Here is a 22,302-nt window from a genome sequence, read left to right as displayed (position 1 = left end):
TGGTCCAAAGCCAAAACCTTCCCCATTTTAGCACAAGCGACAGAGAATATGGTTAAGCCGCAAAGGAGATACCGCTTTCAAAGGCCAATAATGTAGCAGCATTTTGTGGCTTTTTAACAAAGATTCTTCAGTTTGGGCGGGTTTCAATCACTGCGATCTACGAAAAAAAATCAGTCTCAAAGAATGGCATTGTAGTAAGGCCGCTAAGTTATAAGAGCCGAAAATTCGGGGCATTTTTCAAGTAAAACGGTTTCCCTTCATCCACTGAAATTGCATAACAATACAAGATATAATCTTAAGCAATGGAAGTTGAACATGTTGACAGATAATAAGATCGAAACAACCATATATTAATACGCGAAAATCTTAAAACCACTGCGATGCATTAAAAGAGCAAAAATTGCAGACAGATTAATTTCACAGTCGACTACGGTTTACATATATTCTACTAAGTAATGTTTGTAATGTTTCCCTTTATCCAAGTTTCAGACTTGAAAATGCATGTTACAGTTCCTTCGGCTTGTCATCAGAGGGTAAAACTAACTCAAAAGGCATGTCCCCGAGGTTTCAGGCAATCTACAACTCATCTTTGACTGCACTGTCTTTTGTGTCCGATTCTGTCTCGGTTTCTTCTACATCATCATCATCATCCTCAATTGTTGCATCGGGACTAATATTTAGGCTAGATTTCACCGAGCTGTAGATGCGTGAAGCAAAATCCTTGGGATCGGGTAGATTGAAACCACTCTCCATTAGAGCCGTCTGGTAAATAAGCTGAGCCGTTTGCTTCACACCCTCATCCTGTAAGATCCACCAAATGATTTCATCAAATGAAGCAAAACTGAATACCGACTCATCAAACATGCATGTTACTGTTTACATATATAGATAGGTACCTCAGAGTCCTTGGCAACTCTCTCACGAAGCTCCTTGACGATTGGGTGTCTTGGGTTAATCTCTAGGATCCTCTTGCCGCGCATGTAAGCTTGCTTGCTAGAATCAGATAGGGTTTGAGACTGCATGATTTTCTCCATATTAGCACTCCATCCGTATTTTGATGTAACAACCACACAAGGAGTGTTGTCCAAACGGTTGCTTATCTTCACTTCATCAACATTATCACTAGCAAGTGCATTCTTCCACCATTTAGTTAGTTCCTTAAATGACTCCTTGAGTTCTTTGTTCTTTTCTTTCCCGATTTTCAGGCCCTCCTTGGATACATTTTGGAACTGCTTTCCCTCATAATCCATAAGGTATTGCATCAGGTACTCATCAACAGGATCAGTGAAGAAAATTACCTGGAAACAACAAAGGTCATTAGAACCCAAGCACAGATCGTAAAAGAGATATAAATTAAGTAAAAGGGCAGATGAGAAAAGTTGGTTCGGAATGCTTCAGCAGTTACCTCATAATTTTTCTTCTTAAGCCTCTCCAAGAATGGAGATTTTTCTAATTGTTCCTTGCTGGTTCCTGTAATGTAGAATATATCTTTCTGTCCGGATTTCATCCTTGAGATGTACTGATCAAGTGATGTCAATTTACCATCCGACTTGGTGCTGCAATGCAATTCATACACCATTACTCATTAGTTACTAGCAGAAAAGTGATTATCATGTGCAAAGAATGCTTCTGTTTGGACTCGACTAAAAGGAAAAACAAATCAAGGCCAAATACTTGTTTTTAAGTTTCAGGATCCAAACTAATCCAAATAATGCAGTTTGGTTTTACACACAACTGAAATTTGACGCTTTTAAACCAATCAAATTAATCAGTTCAGTTCGGTTTCTTGATTTTACCAATACAATGCTCATGCCTAAATACCATATACAAAGTTAAATACCTCTCAAATCGAAGGAGTTTTGCCAAGCGATTTCTATTGGTTGCATCCTCAATGATGCCGAGTTTAATGGATTTTCCAAATTCATTCCAGAACTTGGTGTATTGTCCCTTTTTCTCATCATCATCACCAGATGTTTCCACTTCTGCATCCCCATCATATTCAGTATCAATATTCACCCAGAAATAAGTTGGAATAGAATAGTTTCATTGTCAAAGGCTAGTGGTAGGCCAAGTCTAGGCGGTGAAGTACTAGCAAATTAAATTTAATTCTACACGAAATCAATATACAATACCTTTCTCATCTTTGCCACTCGACTCATCAGGATCCTCCTCGGCAATTTTACGAATCATATCAAGGGCTTTCCTGATGAGTTTTTTCTTGATTGTTTTCAAACTGCTGTGGGCTTGCAGCATCTCTCGTGACACATTGAGAGGCAGAGTATCAGAATCAACAAGACCCTGCTCAACAGGTAAACAATAAAAAAACAACTCAGAAAACTCATTAGTGAAGATTCAAGTCAACTAAAATAACTTGGAATGTCTTCTATTACCTTCAAGAAGCTAAGATACTTTGGCAAAAGCTCATCAAATTCTTCAGAGATAAAAACTCGTCGAACATACAACTTCAAGTTGGCTTTATTGGTGTTATAGTAACTCTCATATAGATCCTGAGGAGCCTTAGGAGGCACAAACAAAACGGCCTTGAACTCGACATCACCTTCAGCAGTGAAGTGGCTCCAGGCCAAGGGCTTCAAATCACTAAAGTCCTGCAGAGAAGCAGAAATATGCATCTATAAGTGATAGAAACTTCTCTATAATACTTTCGGTAGTATGGAGCTAGAAAATATATGGAAAATTACCTTAGCTAGAGAGTGATAGAATTTCGTGTATTCTTCATCTGTCACCTCCTTTGGACTGCGCAACCATATGGCTTTAACATCATTCAGAAGTTCCCATTCATAAGTAGTTTCCTTCACCTTCTTTGTCTTTGATTTCTTTTCAGCATCATCATCCTCACTTTTCTCAGCATCTTCATCTTCTCCTTCCTCGGAAGAGCCGCTATCGGCTGTTTGTGAAAATAAAAGAGAAGGAAACCAAAAACTATAATGAGTTAATCAAAACATGCCTACTCTTACAGCATTAAGGAAAAAGACAAGTTTTAAATAAACATTAACAGGCTAGCTAATACATACAGGTTTCCTCCTCATCACTTGACTCATCTTCATCTGCAGGCACCTCAACATCAACCTCTTTGCTTGCCCAGATATAGATGGGGAAGTTGATGAACTCAGAATATTTCTTCACCAACTCCTGCAGATGAGAAACACAGCATGCTTTGTTAGCATATCTTCAAAAGGCCAAGTTTAAGTCAATACATCAAATTACAAGTTCACGGAAATAACATTTCAAAGGATGGTACCATAATAGAAAATATTTCACAAATGAAAATCAGCATACCCAAAGAATAGGCTATGTAAACATGCAAAATTCAAGTTGCTAACCTTCAATTTGCTTTCCTCCAAATACTCCTGAGCTTCATCCCTAAGATGCAATCTAATCTCAGTCCCACGTCCAAGTGGTTCATTCCAAGTATCCTCGGAAATTGCAAATGCCCCATCCGCCTTCGATTCCCATACATACCTAAAGAGTAAAACATATTAACCAAATAATAGTTCAACAATCAGTCAAACATTACCATAAGAACTACATTGAAGCTAGAAGACTCACTGTTTGTCATCATTGTGTTTACTAATGACTTCGACATAGTCAGCTACAAGATATACAGAGTAGAACCCAACTCCAAACTGCCCAATCAGATTAAGGTCTCCACTGGATTGCATTTTCTCAACGAATGCTGCACAAAAAAGATAATAATAATAACTTCAGTTTATGTAATCTATACTTAATGAAACATAACTCTACTTCTGCAATATCAAATATAAAGATTTAGTTACCAGAAGTTCCAGATTTCGCAATTGTTCCCAAGTTCTTGATTAAATCTTCTTTTGTCATTCCTATACCTCTGTCACGAAGGGAAAGAATCTTCTTCTCTTTGTCCAACTTAATCTGCAATTTCATTGCATTTTTAAGGCTCAGCAACGACATTATAGAGCAGGCTCATTCTAATTAAGTGGTAACCAGAGTTCTCTGTAATTAAATTTCAATAAGATAAAGTTTTAGTTTGAAGAACTGACCTGGATATCCAGCTTGGAAGTGTCGCCTTCACCCAAAACTTCTTTGTCTGTGAGTGAAAGGAACCTAATCTTGTCCAGTGCCTTAAATTAGAATAAAAACAATGATTCAACATCGAGTTCCAAAAAATTACTAAAAACAATTCAAAAAAGGAAAGACATAAAACTTACATCAGAAGCATTGGAGATCAACTCCCTGAGGAAAATATCCTTGTTGCTATAAAGAGAATTGATAATGATATCCATAAGCCGAGACACTTCAGCTTGGAACTCAAACTTCTCCGCATTATTGCGAAGCGATCTCGAAGAGATGGATTCCGATTCCCTAGTAAGAACATTCGGATTCAAAATTCAAGTAAACAAAAAAGAACAAAGTAATGAAAAGTATATTCCAAAACAAAAATTATGCTAACCTTTTAACTACATCAGAATCAGTTTGTAAGCCATTAGGCACAGCGCCGATCTTTTCCTCGACTTTAGGAGGATCTACAGCTCCTTCCTCGGCATTTGCTTGTACTTTTCTCCCTGAAACAAGTGTAGATCTGGATTCAGCATTTCACAATCAAGAAATAAAAAAAACAATAAAAAGGAAAAGTGGCGTAAGCTTACCATGATCTGATAGGAGACTGAGAAGGCAAAGAAGAACCAAAGCGGAAGGGATCGCCCACTTCCTCATAGTTTGCTTAGGCTACCTTTGTTTTTTTTTTTTTTTTTTTTTTGAAATATAGTAGCTTTGCCTTCAGTGCAGGCTTGGGAGTTCTTAAATAGGTGGGGGGGGGGAGTTTAGCAATGTTTTTTGCGATGGAAAAGATTATGTTAATTGGTTTTTGGCGCCAGCGTGGAGGATCTAACGGCTAATGATTTGGTTTGTTGAGACGTGGCATGATTTTATTGGTTTGGATTTGTTTCTTTGACGTGGCCGTGTGTTATGGGCAGGCAGGCCCCATATCGGACGACTTCAACTCTTTAGTCAACTTGACCTGATGATCATCAAACGATCGAACGACTCGGTTTTGCTGTAAACGTCGCGTAATATGCTTGGAGGTGTATGAATCACGATTTCTAGATTGTTCTTTATTACTATCCTTGCCTTACAGTTCTGTGTGTTTTCCTTCTCCTTTCCATGTGGATCTATCTCTTCTGTAAATCAATTTCTATACATTAAATAAATGTATCTTTAAAATAGTTTTTATATAATAAGTTAAAAAGTAAATTGATTTCTTATATTTAGGGTGAAGTGAAAATTTTTTTAGAAATTAAAATTAAATTAAAATTTTTATTATAGTAAAAATATAATTTTATAATTTTAATAGTATATCTTTTTTATTTTTAAAGAATTAAATCGAATTTTTATTTATAAGAGGGTCACAGTGCAATCTTATCTTTATTAATTTAAAATTTTAAAAGATTTAAATGAATTTTTTTATTTTAAGGTATCGGGGCCCCTACCAACCCTTTAGCTACCCCTATTTTTATTAAAAATTCATTTAATTATAATATTAAAATCTAAGATGGATGGGAGAATATCCATACAACATCATGTGACATATCACATATAATAAAGACTAATTTTTAATAGTAAAAATAGATAATTTTTAAATCTAATGTATAGAAACTTTTTTAAATAAAAAAAAGTAAAATATAATTTGACTTTAGCATAGGATGTCCCTGAACTATTATCGGAAATATTTGTTTCTATGATATTTTACTTAAATAAAAAATTATTACATCCTCAAAACTATCAATAGGTATGTATCTATGTATTTATAATTTAAATCTGTCTGAATTGAATTTATTGATCCTGTAATAAATACAATCGCACTTACAAGGTAAAAAACTTAATTAAAAATAAGATTCGCTTTAGCTTGTATAATTACAATTTTTTAATTTGTGAATTTTGACCAACCGAACCAAATTAAATAAAACTGAACCAAAGACTACGGTCTGAATCAGTTTTCAATGTATTTTTGGGTTTTGTTGCGAGCAAGAAAAAATACGATAGCATGAAGCTCGTTACAGAATAAGGCATCAAGGAGTTCGAATGGTTGGGCTCAGTGAAAATCCATTAATCAGAAGTGAGAAATTACTTGATTCCGTATTTTCAACGCAGATTTTAAATGTACACAGAAAAACAAAAGAAAACATGCAATTATCCAAATATTGACCGCCATGACCATTCATGCATTTGGATGAGTGATGCAAGAGAGGTAATAAAAGCTCTCAAAAGATAACAAAACACAATACAATCAAGTTTTTTCTTCCTCTTTATCACTGGAATGAGGACAAGCATTTGCTATTTGAGTTTTAGTGCATGATACATGGGTACCCAATAGGCATGATATAGACAGAACTTGCGCTACCATGATCGGAGTGTTCAAGGAGGTCGTGAAAAGTTGGTTGAGAAAGGACAATATGTTAGACAACTACAGACTATCGAAGTATAGTATCACTAAAACCCCCATTAGCCAGGTAAAGTGTTACAAGTTCTTGGGACGGAAAAGACTGCCTTGTATGATGTACTCGAAATCAAAGTGGATCTCCAAACGTATATCAAAGATCATTAATGAAACTCCTAATGCACTAGGCATCCCTAGAACAGTGCTCTTAAATGTAGAACCGAATGTTCTTTTACTTCTAAAACAGATCATCGTCATCAAAATTAAAAAGAAGCCACCATAATATACCTTCCAAACAAGCTAATCATGCAAACCAGTATATACTGTCAACAAAAACACATTCCACAGACAAAATCGATGAGACTTCTCAACACCCGAAATGAAAGAACTACGTAAATTTTCTTTTTATCCTAGTTTCAGACTTGAAAATGCATGTTTCAGTTCAATCGTGAATGTCTACAGAGGGTAAAACAAACTCAAAGAGTATATATCCCCGAGGTTTCAGGCAATATATCCCCGAGGTTTCAGGCAATCTACAACTCATCTTTGCCTGCACTTTCTTTTGTCTCCGACTCTATCTCGGTTTCTTCTACATCATCATCGTCTTCAATTGTTGCATCAGGACTGATATTAAGGCTAGATTTCACTGAGCTGTAGATGCGTGAAGCAAAGTCCTTGGGATCGGGTAGATTGAAACCACTCTCCATTACAGCTGTCTGGTAAATAAGCAGAGCCGTTTGCTTCACACCCTCATCCTGTAAGATCCACCAAATGATTTCATCAAATGAAATAAAACTGAATACCGACTCAACAAACATGCATGCTGCTGTTTACATATATAGATAGGTACCTCAGAGTCCTTGGCAACTCTCTCACGAAGCTCCTTGATGATTGGGTGTCTTGGGTTAATCTCTAGGATCCTCTTGCCACGCATGTAAGCTTGCTTGCTAGAATCAGATAGGGTTTGAGATTGCATGATTCTCTCCATATTAGCACTCCATCCGTATTTTGATGTAACGACCACACAAGGAGTGTTGTCCAAACGGTTGCTTATTTTCACTTCATCAACATTATCACTAGCAAGTGCGTTCTTCCACCATTTAGTTAGTTCCTTAAATGACTCCTTGAGTTCTTTGTTCTTTTCTTTCCCGATTTTCAGGCCCTCCTTGGATACATTTTGGAACTGCTTTCCCTCATAATCCATAAGGTATTGCATCAGGTACTCATCAACAGGATCAGTGAAGAAAATTACCTGGAAACAACAAAGGTCGTTAGAACCCAAGCACAGATTGAAAAAGAGATATAAATTAAGTAAAAAGGCAGATGAGAAAAGTTGGTTCGGAATGCTTTAGCAGTTACCTCATAATTTTTCTTCTTAAGCCTCTCCAAGAAAGGAGATTTTTCTAATTGTTCCTTGCTGGTTCCTGTAATGTAGAATATATCTTTCTGTCCGGATTTCATCCTTGAGATGTACTGATCAAGTGATGTCAATTTACCATCCGACTTGGTGCTGCAATGCAATTCATACACCATTACTCATTAGTTACTAGCAGAAAAGTGATTATCATGTGCAAAGAATGCTTCTGTTTGGACTCGACTAAAAAGAAAAACAAATCAAGGCCAAATACTTGTTTTTAAGTTTCAGGATCCAAACTAATCCAAATAATGCTGCTTGGTTTTACACACAACTGAAATTTGACGCTTTTAAACCAATCAAACTAATCAGTTCAGTTCGGTTTCTTGATTTTACCAATACAATGCTCATGCCTAAATACCATATACAAAGTTAAATACCTCTCAAATCGAAGGAGTTTTGCCAAGCGATTTCTATTGGTTGCATCCTCAATGATGCCGAGTTTAATGGATTTTCCAAATTCATTCCAGAACTTGGTGTATTGTCCCTTTTTCTCATCATCATCACCAGATGTTTCCACTTCTGCATCCCCATCATATTCAGTATCAATATTCACCCAGAAATAAGTTGGAATAGAATAGTTTCATTGTCAAAGGCTAGTGGTAGGCCAAGTCTAGCGGTGAAGTACTAGCAAATTAAATTTAATTCTATACGAAATCAATATACAATACCTTTCTCATCTTTGCCACTCGACTCATCAGGATCCTCCTCGGCAATTTTACGAATCATATCAAGGGCTTTCCTGATGAGTTTTTTCTTGATTGTTTTCAAACTGCTGTGGGCTTGCAGCATCTCTCGTGACACATTGAGAGGCAGAGTATCAGAATCAACAAGACCCTGCTCAACAGGTAAACAATAAAAAAACAACTCAGAAAACTCATTAGTGAAGATTCAAGTCAACTAAAATAACATGGAATGTCTTCTATTACCTTCAAGAAGCTAAGATACTTTGGCAAAAGCTCATCAAATTCATCAGAGATAAAAACTCGTCGAACATACAACTTCAAGTTGGCTTTATTGGTGTTATAGTAACTCTCATATAGATCCTGAGAAGCCTTAGGAGGCACAAACAAAACGGCCTTGAACTCGACATCACCTTCAGCAGTGAAGTGGCTCCAGGCCAAGGGCTTCTCATCACTAAAGTCCTGCAGAGAAGCAGAAATATGCATCTATAAGTGATAGAAACTTCTCTATAATGCTTTCGGTAGTATGGAGCTAGAAAATATATGGAAAATTACCTTAGCTAGAGAGTGATAGAGTTTCGCGTATTCTTCATCTGTCACCTCCTTTGGACTGCGCAACCATATGGCTTTAACATCATTCAGAAGTTCCCATTCATAAGTAGTTTCCTTCACCTTCTTTGTCTTTGATTTCTTTTCAGCATCATCATCCTCACTTTTCTCAGCATCTTCATCTTCTCCTTCCTCGGAAGAGCCGCTATCGGCTGTTTGTGGAAATAAAAGAGAAGGAAACCAAAAACTATAATCAGTTAATCAAAACATGCCTACTCTTACAGCATTAAGGAAAAAGAAAAGTTTTAAATAAACATTAACAGGCTAGCTAATACATACAGGTTTCCTCCTCATCACTTGACTCATCTTCATCTGCAGGCACCTCAACATCAACCTCTTTGCTTGCCCAGATATAGATGGGGAAGTTGATGAACTCAGAATATTTCTTCACCAACTCCTGCAGATGAGAAACACAGCATGCTTTGTTAGAATATCTTCAAAAGGCCAAGTTTAAGTCAATACATCAAATTACAAGTTCACGTAAATAACATTTCAAAGGATGGTACCATAATAGAAAATATTTCACAAATGAAAATCAGCATACCCAAAGAATAGGCTATGTAAACATGCAAAACTCAAGTTGCTAACCTTCAATTTGCTTTCCTCCAAATACTCCTGAGCTTCATCCCTAAGATGCAATCTAATCTCAGTCCCACGTCCAAGTGGTTCATTCCAAGTATCCTCGGAAATTGCAAATGCCCCATCCGCCTTCGATTCCCATACATACCTAAAGAGTAAAACATATTAACCAAATAATAGTTCAACAATCAGTCAAACATTACCATAAGAACTACATTGAAGCTAGAAGACTCACTGTTTGTCATCATTGTGTTTACTAATGACTTCGACATAGTCAGCTACAAGATATACAGAGTAGAACCCAACTCCAAACTGCCCAATCAGATTAAGGTCTCCACTGGATTGCATTTTCTCAACGAATGCTGCACAAAAAAGATAATAATAATAACTTCAGTTTATGTAATCTATACTTAATGAAACATAACTCTACTTCTGCAATATCAAATATAAAGATTTAGTTACCAGAAGTTCCAGATTTAGCAATTGTTCCCAAGTTCTTGATTAAATCTTCTTTTGTCATTCCTATACCTCTGTCACGAAGGGAAAGAATCTTCTTCTCTTTGTCCAACTTAATCTGCAATTTCATTGCATTTTTAAGGCTCAGCAACGACATTATACAGCATGCTCATTCTAATTAAGTGGTGACCAGAGTCTCTGGAATTAAATCTCTATAAGATAAAGTTCTAGTTTGAAGAATTGACCTGGATATCCAGCTTGGAAGTGTCGCCTTCACCCAAAACTTCTTTGTCTGTGAGTGAAAGGAACCTAATCTTGTCCAGTGCCTTAAATTAAAACAAAAACAATGATTCAACATCGAGCTCGAAACAATTACTGATAACAATTCAAAAGAAAAGAAAGACATAAAACTTACATCAGAAGCATTGGAGATCAACTCCCTGAGGAAAATATCCTTGTTGCTATAAAGAGAATTGATAATGATATCCATAAGCCGAGACACTTCAGCTTGGAACTCAAACTTCTCCGCATTATTGCGAAGCGATCTCGAAGAGATGGATTCCGATTCCCTAGTAAGAACATTCGGAATGCAAAATTCAAGTAAACAAAAAAGAACAAAGTAATGAAAAGTATATTCCAGAACAAATATTATGCTAACCTTTTAACTACATCAGAATCCGTTTGTAAGCCATGTGGCACAGCGCCGATCTTTTCCTCGACTTTAGGAGGATCTACAGCTCCTTCCTCGTCATTTGCTTGTACTTTTCTCCCTGAAACAAGTGTAGATCCGGATTCAGCATTTCACAAGCCAGAAAAATAAAAAGGAAGAGGATAAGCATCGTAAGCTAACCATGATCTGAGAGGAGACTGAGAAGGCAAAGAAGAACCAAAGCGGAAGGGATCGCCCACTTCCTCATAGTTTGCTCAGGCTACCTTTGTTTGTTTTTTATTTCTTTGAAATCTAGTAGCTTTGCCTTCAGTGCCGGCTAGAGATTTCTTAAATAGGCGGGGGTTTTAGCGATGTTTTTTAGATGGGAAAGATTGTGTTAATTGGTTATTGGCGCCAGCGTGGAGAATCTAACGGCTCATGATTTTTTTCTTAGGACGTGGCGGGAGTTTATTGGTTCGGATTTGTTTCTTCGACGTGGAGAGAAGGCCGTGTGTTTTGGGCACGCAGGCCCCATATCAAACGACTTCAACTCTTGAGTCAACTTCATTTGATGATCATCAAACAATCGAACGACTTGGGTTTCTTGTAAACGTGGCGTATTATGATTGGAAGTGTATGAATTACGATTTCTAGATGGTTCTTATCGACTAGTCTTGCCTTAAAAGTTCTGCGTGGTTTCCTTGTTTTCCCCATTTTGATGTTTGGGATCAATAAAGAAGTATTTGTTTCTCTAATATTTCGCTTCAATTAAAAATATTAATTGAACCACATCCTCAAACTATAAATACGTATTTATGTATTTGTAACTTGAATCTATTAGAATTTGATTTATACATTAGGTCCAAATTAATTTTATAATGACTAGAATTGTGCTTATAATTTTATTAATACAATTTTTTTAAATGAATGATAAAATTCATTTATTTAAGAATCCGATTAAATTGCTACAAAAGAAAAAAAAACACTGTACAATAACTATTAATATAATATTAACACAAAGTAAATTAGAACATTTTTTTACTAATACGATATTAATATAAAGTAAATTAGAAAATGATAATTTGGGGACATTAAGTATAATTAAGCCTCTGAAAAACTACTATCATTCATGTATAAACTGTTGTTGCCAAAAGGAGAGAAAATGGTAGCTTAGTTTTCTGGAACTTTGTGTTGCATCATGGAAAATATGTTGCAACTACAATGAACCTAGCCTTGTGTGGTTGCAATGGCCTTCGATGAACAGAAAAAAGAAAACAAGAAGTTAAGCTAAAACTAGAACAATTAAAACCTATTTTCCTTCCCTTCAGCAATCAATCTTACGAATTACATTACATCCGTGATTTCCCTATTTAACTCAGTTCAAACTCCCCTCCTATGAAGCCAATGGGTTATTTGATTTTCCACGTATCCTTGCAATGCAAGCATCAATTAGCTTGGACTTAACTCATCCCAAGAGAAGGGGCAGCATAAATATGAACTTGCTAGTTCCATGGAAATTGCTGCTCTCTGTAGTTGATTTGCTTTTGGCTGGCTCCCAACGACTATCTGGTTCCTTCCCTTTTTGCAACAACTCCGGAACTAGAGGAGGGTTGAGTATTCACACTCAAATGCTCAACAGGCATGAAAGGCTGCCTTAAACTCATGAAATCTCTATTTCCTCCCTCAATTGCTAAACCAGAATTTAAATCGAAATTTGGTCGTGATGGGACCAAACCATTTAAACCAACATTTGTGTTGCTCATGCCCATAAAGAACTGTGGTTGAGTGTATGCTGGAGGAACGGCATATGTAGAGCCCATTGTTTGAGGCACAACAGTTGCTCTCGAATCTCTTGAATCAATCATATACGGGATTGAACCACTAGCCCCATAAATGGCAGAAGAGAAGGAAATAGTTGGTGCCATAGCCACTCCATTATAACTGAATGCAGGAGAATGTGAATATGGCATATTGGGACTTAACCCCAGAAAACCTCCTGTCCTTGTGATGGTTGCATCTCTTGCAGGCTCAAAGGCCTTGCCATGCAGCAAGGATACAACCTGAGGTATGGAATCCTTCCTATTGACTTCCACTCTTGTTCCCATCAGAGAAATAACAGGATCATTTGGTTTAGGCCCTCCACCATATGCATTAACATTTTGGGAAGATATACCATGATAAGGCCTTTGTTCTGAGGCATCATTGTGACTGTATGGTCTGTCATTCAAGTCAATGTTCCTCATAGCAGGTTGCATTGATGATGATGACAGAGCAGGTGATGGGTTATGGTCCCCATTCATATTGTAGAAGAACCGTCCCTCTACTCTTGAATCTAATGACGAAGCATCAGCATCATCGTTGATACAGTTTAAATCCAGTTTAAGTCTCTTGGATTTTCTTGGACTCACTTCAAGTGAAGACTCTACGGAATGGAGGCTTGAAAAGGCTGTAACCTGTTTGCCTGACATTAGTTCAGCACCTTTTTCATCACCAGCTTCAGCAACATTAAGATCAAAATCAATGCAATCCATCCTCTGTTTTGTGCTACTGCTTGTTCCCCCAAGAGAGAGACTTTTTTCACCATCAGAGTTTCGGCAAGCTGATGCTGGGCGAAAAGCACTTGTGGCAGCAGATCCTTTCCATCCGAGAGCCCCCTCAAACTGTAGAGGAGCTACAGGAAAGCCAAGAGCAGCTGCTGCCCTTGAAGCAGAAACCACTGAAACGGGGGCGGAGATGGAATTGACTGTTTGTTCTACATCATCAGAACAGATTTCCTGGTTCAGGTCAAACTCACATAGGCATTTAGTGTTAGGTTCAGGTTCTTGACCCACAGTCACCTGACAGGACTCCATGTGATGCAAACCATTTTCCTTTTCATTGTCTGCATTATCTGAACTAACAACGCACCCCTCCCCCTCATTATATGCTTCAGTAGATTGATTGTGTCCAGAAGACACCCCACTTGGTATAACCTGAGCAGGTAGGTCTTGCTTTGCATTTAAGGAGTCGGGGGTACTAGGTTGCTCAATTCCACCTCCTGAAATCTTCTCTGAAGAGCTGCATGAAGCCTCTCTGTCATCTACTACTTCTCGTTCCACTTCTTGAGCAACTTGTCGGGCAACTTCCAGAGCATCAACTATGCCATACTCAAGCTCCATATCAGACATTCTCCTATTGATCACATCAGGACTAACATAATTAGCACCATGCCTCGAATCCTCCATTTCATAATTCTCCCTATCTTCATCTGCTGCTCTAGTGAGTTCCATCCTGGAAAAGATAGTGTCCAGATTCCCAGGCTTTCTATATTTAAACTCATTTTCAGAGGAGCTCCACTTGCCCAGATGAGACACACTACCTTTGCCTGTGGTCTTGAACTGCTGTGAACCATTGCCCGAATAATTCATAACTCCACTATCATCCATTGCCTTCTTTGGCTCAGACACAGGGGCCTTATCATCACCAATAGCAACAAATTTTAGGACATCACTCTTATTGGCTTCAGACTCATTTTGCAAATTTGGTTCTGCTATAGCCTCCTGAGCACTTCGAACAAGAGCACCAGAAGACACTAGAACATGTTCTGAAGTACTAGAGGAAGAAACTGTCATATCCAACTTCTGGTTTTCATCAATTGGTAACCCATTCAACTTCTGAGCATCTGAAACTTCAACATGTTCTTGCCTTGATTCTGGCAAACTGCAGGCCTCAACAGAAGCAGTTTCTTCCACAGTAGTTGCCAAAGGCTCTTCCTTCATAGATGACTTCTCTTGAATGGGATTAGGCATGAAAGAGGAAGCCATATGACTTTGAGATCTGTTTTCCAGGTTTGCGTGGTCTGAGTTTATGTTAGACTCAAGCTGATCATTAGTACTTTCAATGTGAAAATCTTTATCACTTTCTGACTGAACACCATCTAGGTTTGAAGGAAGGTTCTCAACTTTTGCAGCATCTGTTCCATCAATTTCTTCATGGGCATTTGCTCCAGAAGGACCACCTCTGACAGAAGATTCTGGCCCGCTGTTTTCTACAGTAACTTTTGCACCGTCTGAAATCCCGTAGTCATGTCCACCAGTATCAACATCACCATCGGCAACCTTATCCTGTTTCAAGTTGTCAAAGAGCAATCTAGCTCCGTCCTGAACTCGAGGGCTATTGTGGCCAAGAAGATTCTTCACTGTAATCCGGATCTCAGAAGAAATAGACCTCTCATTATTTCTATGCAACTTTTCAAGAGCTCGTAAGAGTGCAGTAATTGATTCTTCCACAAAATAGCCACTAGACTCATTACCGCAATCTTGAGCATCCTTAAGCCATCCATCAAGGAAACAGAGTCCATCTAGTTGAACAAAAAGATCGAGACAATCCTTATTCTCAGTCGCAGCAATTGTACTTGCAACAGCAGTCCACTGCCTGGTCGCATCACTAACATTCTTTCCAACAACATCTTTCTCTTTCTTCATTACAGTTAGTAGCTCCTCAACTCGAGAAGGGGATGTCAGCCCGTCTTTCATCTCGGTCAATGTAAAAAAATCTTCCAGCGTCATGATGCTTCAGTTGCAAAACCACCAATTACAGAAGACATTATAACCTGATGAAAATTTTTGTGCCATCTGGAACAGGAGTAAGGCTTCAAGGCGATGTCCAAGAACAAACCTGTTAAATGACACGACGTTAATTCTGCATCTCCAAATTTCTAACTAAATTGCAACATCTTGCAAACAAATTAGTGGTATCAAAAGCCACTACATGTTCAAACATCAACCCGAGTAGCATAGCTATGAATAATACAGGATTTAATTAGAAACGCATTCATATATATCGCTACATTTCTTGAAAAAGAACATTTTAGTTATGCGATACTGCATCCATTCTTCCATACAAGTAGGGGCGATATCGATTTGTTTTGAAAAAAAAAAATTGCAGTTACCACACAGTATTAAAATTTTTCAGAAACTAAACCGAAACCAAATGGAATCCCACTGGTTCAAATCAGTTAAGTTCGTCAGTTTTTAAATTTTTTTCTAAAAGTATCTTTAATATAGTATTTTAAAGTTGTTTTCACTAATTTAAATATAAAACATTTACTTTTATATCGTAAAAGACTTAAAACTAATTATAAATTAAATAAAAATAGAATTCGCTTTAGTTCAGAGAATTACAGTTATTTAATTAGAGAACTGTGAATGAACCGAACCAAATTAAATATAACCGAACCAAACACTACAGTCTGAATCAGTTTTCAGTTTTTTTTTTTTTTTTTTGGTTTTTGCTTAGCCTGACATACAAGCAAGAAATAATATGACAGCATGAAGCTCGTTACAATAAAAAAACAATAGAAAGCATGTAATTATTGACCATTCATGCATTTGGATGAGTGATACAAGAGAGGTAATAAAAACTCTCCAAAGATAACAAAATACAATGAACCTTTTTCTTCCTCTATCACTGCAATGAGGACTGAGTCTTTGCTTTTGAATTTTAGTGCATGATACATAGGTATCAATAGGCATGATATAGACAGCACTTGCACTACCATGATCAGAGTGTTCAAGGGGGTCACAGAAAGGTGGTTGAGAGAGGACATGACGTTAGACAACTACCAAAAAAATCTAGTGAAGCCTAGTACCACTAAAACCCCCCATTAGCCAGGGAAAGTGTTAGAACTTCGGACTTCGACTAAAAAGATTTGAAGTTCATGGGATGTAAAAGACTGCCTTGTATGATGCAGTCAAAAGCAAAGTGGATCTCCAAATGAATACCAAAGCATTTTCAATGATGAAACTTCTAATGCACTAGGCATCCCTAGAACAGTGCTCTCACATGTAGAACCTCAAATTCTTTTACTTCTAAAACAGATTATCATCATCAAAATTAAAAAGAAAGAAGCTAAAGTCACCATAATATACCTTCCAAACAAGCTAATCGTGCAAACCAGTATATACTGTCAAGAATAACACATTCCAAAGACAAAATCGATGAGATTTCTCAACACTCGAATTGAAAGAACTACCTGATATCTACCACAATAGAATTTGTATCCTAAAACAGAATCACGCCAAAACCAAAATAACATACAAGAACCTACTCATAAATGGCAGGCAAAATAAACCAAAAACTGAAAGTTCCTCCAGTTTCCTCTAAAACTATAACCAGGCAAAGCGAGAGCAATTACTATAAACAAAAAAAATCTAAACCCTAAAAGTCAAAACCAGTAGAAACAGCAAGACAAAACCCTAGCTTTACTGCTTAATATCATAGGAGTGCTTTGAATTTAAACGAAATCTATTTTAATTACAATTATATTAACGTAGAATTACTAGCTGGTTGTATTAATAATGTTAATCCTCAATATATAACTAAAATGATAATAAACCAAAAGGAATTAAAACAAAATGCAAGAAATAGAGAAAGCGAGACACGTAGTTCATTCACCTTCATCAGAAAAAAAGTTTCAAAAAGAGGAAAGATGAAACCCTAGCTCCAAAGCTCAGCTCCGATAGGAAGATGACACCAAACTTGTTTCTCTCTAAAGAGAAAAAAATTCTCTCTTTCTGTTTTGTCTAAGCCTTTGAGCTTTTTCCCCTCTTTGCAGATTATGGGGGGATTTTTTTTTCTTGTTTGGGTTTAAATTTTGTACTTTTATCTCCCTCTTCACAAAACCCTTTGCTTTGTCCTCAGCGAAGCTTTTTTTTGGAAACAGATTGAGACAGCGAGAGATAGAGAAAGAGAAAGAGAGCAACGTTTCTTTTCTCGTAATTTTCTGGGTTTTACTAACTTTGATTTTTTTTTTTTTTACTTTGTCAATTTTCTTGTCGGTTTTAGTTTTTGTTTCGCAGTTAGGGGATGGAAAAGGCACGTGCAGGGCGTGCTTGATAATCAGGAATAGGTAAAAACCCATAACAGGTCCCTGTATTATAAAGACAGGATTAAATTGATCCTTTACTATTAAAAAAATAATCTTTCCAAAAAATAAAATAAAATAAAATAATTTTAAATTTTAAATTTTATTATTTTAAAGAGTCATTTAGGAAATTAATATTTTTAAAGATTTTATAATTTTACAAATAAAATCTTTCTTTTCGAAATTGAATTGCAAATAAAAAAATTTATGCTATTTTTCTAAACAATAAATATTAACTTAATTAAAATTTGACTTTGTATAATGATCAAATTGATTGATTTAGAGCTAACTACTTAAGTCCCATTTTTTAAAAGATGATCGCATAAAGACCAAATCTTTCGAAATGATAATATAAGGGCTAAACTTTTAAAATATAATCCCAAATAAGTGAATGTTCACGTTTTAAAATATAATACATGATAGTTGAATTAAATGTTATTTGAAAAGGCAATAAAAAAATTAAACATAATTTGAAGTATGATTCATATTATTTAAAAACCCTTATTTAAACACTCTTGAAAAGATTCAGCCCTTGTTTGTTTGACCATTTTAAAAGGTTTAGCATTTAGATTTAGTCCTTATATAACCATTTTGAAAATAGTTTATATGTGAACGACCCCAAAAATGAAGCATTCAGCCTTCATTTAATAATAAAAGGACTAATTTGATTAATTTCTTAGAAAATAGTTGACTTAAAAGTTAGTTTTACAATAATAATAAAAAGGTAAACTACACTCAATGTTACTAAACTATTAATAAATTTATATTTTAGTCACTCAATTTCAAAAAGTTATAACATAATCACTAAATTATTCGAAAGTTTCATTTAAATAACTGAATTATTCAAAAGTTTTTATTTAAGTTATTGAGTTATTAATTTTTTTTTTAAAATTCAGCTATTGAGCTCCAAACAACGATTTGACAATCGATATGATAATACAATGCCTATTGAAGAGTAAAACATAGATTAGATCTTAGCTAATTTGATGATCAATGTTGAAGATTAGAAAAAAAAATTATTTATACTTTAATTCGTAGAAACTATTTCATGAAAATAATAAACTACAAAAGAAAATGAGAATGAAAACTTTCAATTGGCACAAACATTGTAAACAATGAAAGCCATACAATAACGATTATAACAGCACAATGGTTTAAGTAAAATTTTTTGAAAATTTCAATAACCATTTTATATCCTTTTGAAATTGAGTGAACAAAACAAAACTTAGTAACCTTGGGTGTAATTTACCCTTAAAAAATGCTATATAAGAAATTGTTTTTAAATTTTTGTTTTTTACGAAAATAAATAAAATATAGGAAAAACACAACAATTCGGGAATTGCCGTTAAGGCTTCATATGAGGAATGACGAATTTTCCTCATTTGTTTGTCCTACAACTATTTTTCTAAAGATGATATAGCATCTGCAGCTGCTGCTGCATAGTGGGTCAATACTTGTCTAGAAACAACATATGATATTGGGGTTGACAGACACTTGACAAGATTGGTTAAAAGTGGGAAAAGGATAAGAACCGAAAAGATTTGAGGTAATAACCCTACAACTGTGTGTTTAAATGAGCATTGAGTGCTGCTTACGTGCTGTCATTCATCCCCCCACTCACTGGGTCCTCACTTTTACAACCCCTTCTTATAATCTAAACAACAAAAAGTACTACTAACCATTTCATTCCCAATGAAAAACTAGAATGATACACACAACTTGACCACATACTATTGATCTTTTTTTATATATAATAATGAAAAAGGAACATCAGCTTTTGTGGTGCCATTAGCTATGCATATAATCTTAGTAGGCCACTAAATTTTATTGGTGCAGACCATTAAGCAACTCAAAACCAATCATCTATACAAGGAAAGCAAGCTTTACATAAAAACAAGGGAAAAGGGGTCTGTCTATGCTACAGAATGAAGATAATTTTGGTGCCGGACACTTCCTGATCATGATGAAAAACCAACACATGTAGCTTTTTTTTTTATATAAATATTTTATAAAAATCGTTAGACCAGAAGCAAAAGCAGGAGGAAAAGATACGCGATAAATTGGAACTTGCAAAACAAACTAATTAAGATACGCCCCCAATCAAGCCAGATAGCTAGTATACATGGAAATTTGATTCTCGAGTAGTACTACTCTTTCAACGTCCAAAACCAACCTCTCATCTCTCAAGTCCAGGTCAGGTAAATAAGTACCAAGCTATTCTATTTCTGTGAACCATAGCATTACAGATCCCTATATCAAAATTGCCTAAGGGATTTAATAGCAAAACTTACCAACGTATTCTACACATCTCCAATAGAACAAAACTTTGTTTAATGAGGTGATATTTCCAATATAAGATAAGGTCATCTCTTAACCTTCATGGCTTCATCTGCTCTTCTTGGTGATCCCTTGCAGCTGTAGAAAGTTGATGAGAGAGACTCAATTTTCGGTATCCCTTGCTTTACACTTCGGGCATACAAGGAATACAGTCTGCCCTTCATCTGCTGATCTCATCTGTATAGGAAAAGAGAAAGAGACATAGAGAAAATAATATAAGTTAAATGAGGAGAGATCGATTATTCATAAAAAAGAAACTTGCTTTTATCGAGATGTTGTTTTACTTGTCGGGTAGTGTACTCAAGCTCCGCGTTTCCACAGGATTTACAAGTCTGCTTGATCAACTGCACATGATAATTAATACTCAAAATGGTGAGCAGCAGATTTAAGGATTGTCTCTATCTTTAACTTAATAAAAGTAATTACCGCAGCTGATTCTTTTGTCGTCATCTCTTCCGCAGCATGTGAGATGCCAAGGTCTCTCCGAATATCCTGCAAAATGTAAAGCAAATGGAGTAAAATAATGCAGCATCAAGAACACGAAAAGAGGTGAGAGGGCAGAGCTAGAATGCAGCCATCAGCATGCAAGTTCAACATTCTTTACTTATATGTACGAGTGTAACTTCTATTAAGAATTATACGAAAGAACAATAGGAGAAACCAACCAACATGACCAACTTATTACGTGCTTTCTTGTATACTACAGTCTATAGCCAATTTTGACATCTCAATATATGAAGGATTTGCGGCAGAATCACTCTTTATTTAGAACAGGGTACACGCTCATATAAACAAAGAAAACAATATCTCAGTTCATTTGTAATCTCTCACTCTCTATGATATCAAAGCCAACATAACCAACATATGCAATCATCATATAACTAGTAGCTTGCACAAATAGAAGGTAACAAAGGTGAAGGCAAACCTCAACAGTGAGTGTGTAGCCGATTTCTCGTCCCACAATACCTAATAGATAAGGACAACAACTTTAGTAAAGCAGCCAATGAAGAAGATAAACAAAAACTATAGTATTAAATAAAGTGGATACCTTTAGCACTAGTTTTAGATCTACACAAAGAGCATTCAGCAATCTTAGGTGAAACCAAAGACAGCATCGTACCACACAAGTTACAGAACATGAAGTCTCGTGCTTGAGAATACGCCATGAATCTTTCCTTTAAAGAACTATTGAAATGGGAATTTTATAAGATCCACAAGAAACTGAAACTAGTAAACTTTTTTTTTTGTCTGTGTGTGTGTGTGTGTGTGAATTATAGCATTAAACTAGGAAACATTGAACCAATAAAGCTACTACAAATAGTTCCCTGAGAAATTACTACAAACACTAATCACCTAATTGAAGATTTCCTCTTTTTTACTGAAAATGTTGTTTGATAATAGCATAAAATTCATGATATACGAAAAGAAGAAAAAAAACCCAAAAATCTAATAATTGAAACATGTGAAGTTAGAGCAGCTACCTCAATAGAAAGAAACAATCTCTTATTTGTATTTATTTATAAGGATTCAGCTCCCGCCAATAAATGATAAACCCTTGTTTCTGGTAAGAGTTTCAGAAGCAAAACCCTAGAAGAAGCGGGAAGGAGAAGATGATTTAGCGCTTAGTGTTAGCGTCTATGCAAGCCCATTTTAGATATGCCTCAATTTTAACTTTTTTAACAATTTGGGCCCAAGCTCACCAATAAACTGTGTTTTATTGGTCTCAGAGTCTTAAATTTAAAGCAAAGTTTTTAAGTTCAAGTTTCAATTAAATAGTAGAACCGATGAAATTCAAGGTAAAGAATGTGTTGAATTTTATTATAATTTAATTTAATGGCCGAAAGCGAAATCTAGCTTAACATAATCTTCAAAAGGATAATGACATTGAACATATCTTTATAGGCCTTGTAAGAACTTTTGGTAGACCTGTAGTGAAAACCAAATTTTGTAGTAACTAAATATTAAAAATACTATACCATGGGCAACTCCTATAATAGATAATAAATTATATTTTATTCTCTTTGCTAAAAAAATTGTATAAATTAATTTCTGTAAATTAGATCAAAGAGTATTATTATAAGAGTTTTCATATTTTTTTTAATTTCATAATTCTCCTGTATTTATTAAAATATAGGCAACTCAAAAATCACATTACTAAATTGACTTTTGTTGGGTTAATTGTACCAGACTACAGAAACTATGGTACAATTGCCAAATTGATCGTAATTTTTTAAAATATTCAAA

General features: G+C 35.7%; 4 protein-coding genes across 4 annotated transcripts; all 4 read right to left on the bottom strand.

Annotated features, from left to right (window-relative positions):
- Positions 1-364: 364 nt before the first annotated feature.
- Positions 365-4,804, bottom strand: LOC107938130 (endoplasmin homolog). Its single transcript, XM_016871196.2, has 15 exons — positions 4,641-4,804; positions 4,445-4,556; positions 4,203-4,356; positions 4,035-4,115; positions 3,795-3,906; positions 3,568-3,694; positions 3,342-3,480; positions 3,033-3,150; positions 2,700-2,905; positions 2,391-2,606; positions 2,133-2,298; positions 1,841-1,982; positions 1,406-1,556; positions 897-1,298; positions 365-801 (listed from the first exon to the last, which is right to left on the bottom strand). Exons 1-15 carry the CDS (start codon positions 4,705-4,707, stop codon positions 577-579), a joined length of 2,418 nt encoding a protein of 805 aa, XP_016726685.2. The 5' UTR covers positions 4,708-4,804; the 3' UTR covers positions 365-576.
- A 2,003-nt stretch (positions 4,805-6,807) lies between these two features.
- On the bottom strand, positions 6,808-11,179 carry LOC107938131 (endoplasmin homolog). Its single transcript, XM_016871197.2, has 15 exons — positions 11,019-11,179; positions 10,827-10,938; positions 10,584-10,737; positions 10,414-10,494; positions 10,175-10,286; positions 9,948-10,074; positions 9,722-9,860; positions 9,413-9,530; positions 9,080-9,285; positions 8,771-8,986; positions 8,513-8,678; positions 8,222-8,363; positions 7,787-7,937; positions 7,278-7,679; positions 6,808-7,182 (listed from the first exon to the last, which is right to left on the bottom strand). The coding sequence occupies exons 1-15, from the start codon at positions 11,083-11,085 to the stop codon at positions 6,961-6,963; spliced, it is 2,415 nt and encodes an 804-aa protein (XP_016726686.2). The 5' UTR covers positions 11,086-11,179; the 3' UTR covers positions 6,808-6,960.
- A 739-nt stretch (positions 11,180-11,918) lies between these two features.
- On the bottom strand, positions 11,919-17,622 carry LOC107938149 (uncharacterized). Its single transcript, XM_016871225.2, has 2 exons — positions 17,253-17,622; positions 11,919-15,473 (listed from the first exon to the last, which is right to left on the bottom strand). Exon 2 carries the CDS (start codon positions 15,362-15,364, stop codon positions 12,380-12,382), a length of 2,985 nt encoding a protein of 994 aa, XP_016726714.2. The 5' UTR covers positions 15,365-15,473; positions 17,253-17,622; the 3' UTR covers positions 11,919-12,379.
- Positions 17,623-19,781: 2,159 nt separating this feature from the next.
- Positions 19,782-21,802, bottom strand: LOC107938112 (DNA-directed RNA polymerase I subunit RPA12). The gene is made up of 6 exons (XM_016871178.2): positions 21,540-21,802; positions 21,107-21,243; positions 20,984-21,024; positions 20,485-20,550; positions 20,343-20,402; positions 19,782-20,235 (listed from the first exon to the last, which is right to left on the bottom strand). Exons 2-6 carry the CDS (start codon positions 21,222-21,224, stop codon positions 20,161-20,163), a joined length of 360 nt encoding a protein of 119 aa, XP_016726667.2. The 5' UTR covers positions 21,225-21,243; positions 21,540-21,802; the 3' UTR covers positions 19,782-20,160.
- Positions 21,803-22,302: the final 500 nt, after the last annotated feature.

The sequence above is a fragment of the Gossypium hirsutum genome, chromosome A06 (genome assembly GCF_007990345.1).
Source record: "Gossypium hirsutum isolate 1008001.06 chromosome A06, Gossypium_hirsutum_v2.1, whole genome shotgun sequence".
In the NCBI taxonomy this organism is placed as follows: domain Eukaryota; kingdom Viridiplantae; phylum Streptophyta; class Magnoliopsida; order Malvales; family Malvaceae; genus Gossypium; species Gossypium hirsutum.
Note: the sequence above shows the minus strand (reverse complement) of the source record. Positions and strands in the feature narration are given on the sequence as shown.

Bases quoted from the DNA above. Each gene is read 5' to 3' on its own strand.
- LOC107938131 (XM_016871197.2), bottom strand. From the start codon at position 11,085: ATGAGGAAGTGGGCGATCCCTTCCGCTTTGGTTCTTCTTTGCCTTCTC. The intron at 10,287-10,413 runs GTCAATTCTTCA...ATGAAATTGCAG, and splicing joins CTTCCAAGCTGGATATCCAG to ATTAAGTTGGACAAAGAGAA. The intron at 7,938-8,221 runs GTATTTAACTTT...ATTGCATTGCAG, and splicing joins AAACTCCTTCGATTTGAGAG to CACCAAGTCGGATGGTAAAT.
- LOC107938130 (XM_016871196.2), bottom strand. From the start codon at position 4,707: ATGAGGAAGTGGGCGATCCCTTCCGCTTTGGTTCTTCTTTGCCTTCTC. The intron at 2,607-2,699 runs GTAATTTTCCAT...GCTTCTCTGCAG, and splicing joins TCTATCACTCTCTAGCTAAG to GACTTTAGTGATTTGAAGCC. The intron at 1,557-1,840 runs GTATTTAACTTT...ATTGCATTGCAG, and splicing joins AAACTCCTTCGATTTGAGAG to CACCAAGTCGGATGGTAAAT.
- LOC107938112 (XM_016871178.2), bottom strand. From the start codon at position 21,224: ATGGCGTATTCTCAAGCACGAGACTTCATGTTCTGTAACTTGTGTGGT. The intron at 21,025-21,106 runs GTATCCACTTTA...CTTATCTATTAG, and splicing joins ATCTAAAACTAGTGCTAAAG to GTATTGTGGGACGAGAAATC. The intron at 20,403-20,484 runs GTAATTACTTTT...TATCATGTGCAG, and splicing joins CGACAAAAGAATCAGCTGCG to TTGATCAAGCAGACTTGTAA.
- LOC107938149 (XM_016871225.2), bottom strand. From the start codon at position 15,364: ATGACGCTGGAAGATTTTTTTACATTGACCGAGATGAAAGACGGGCTG.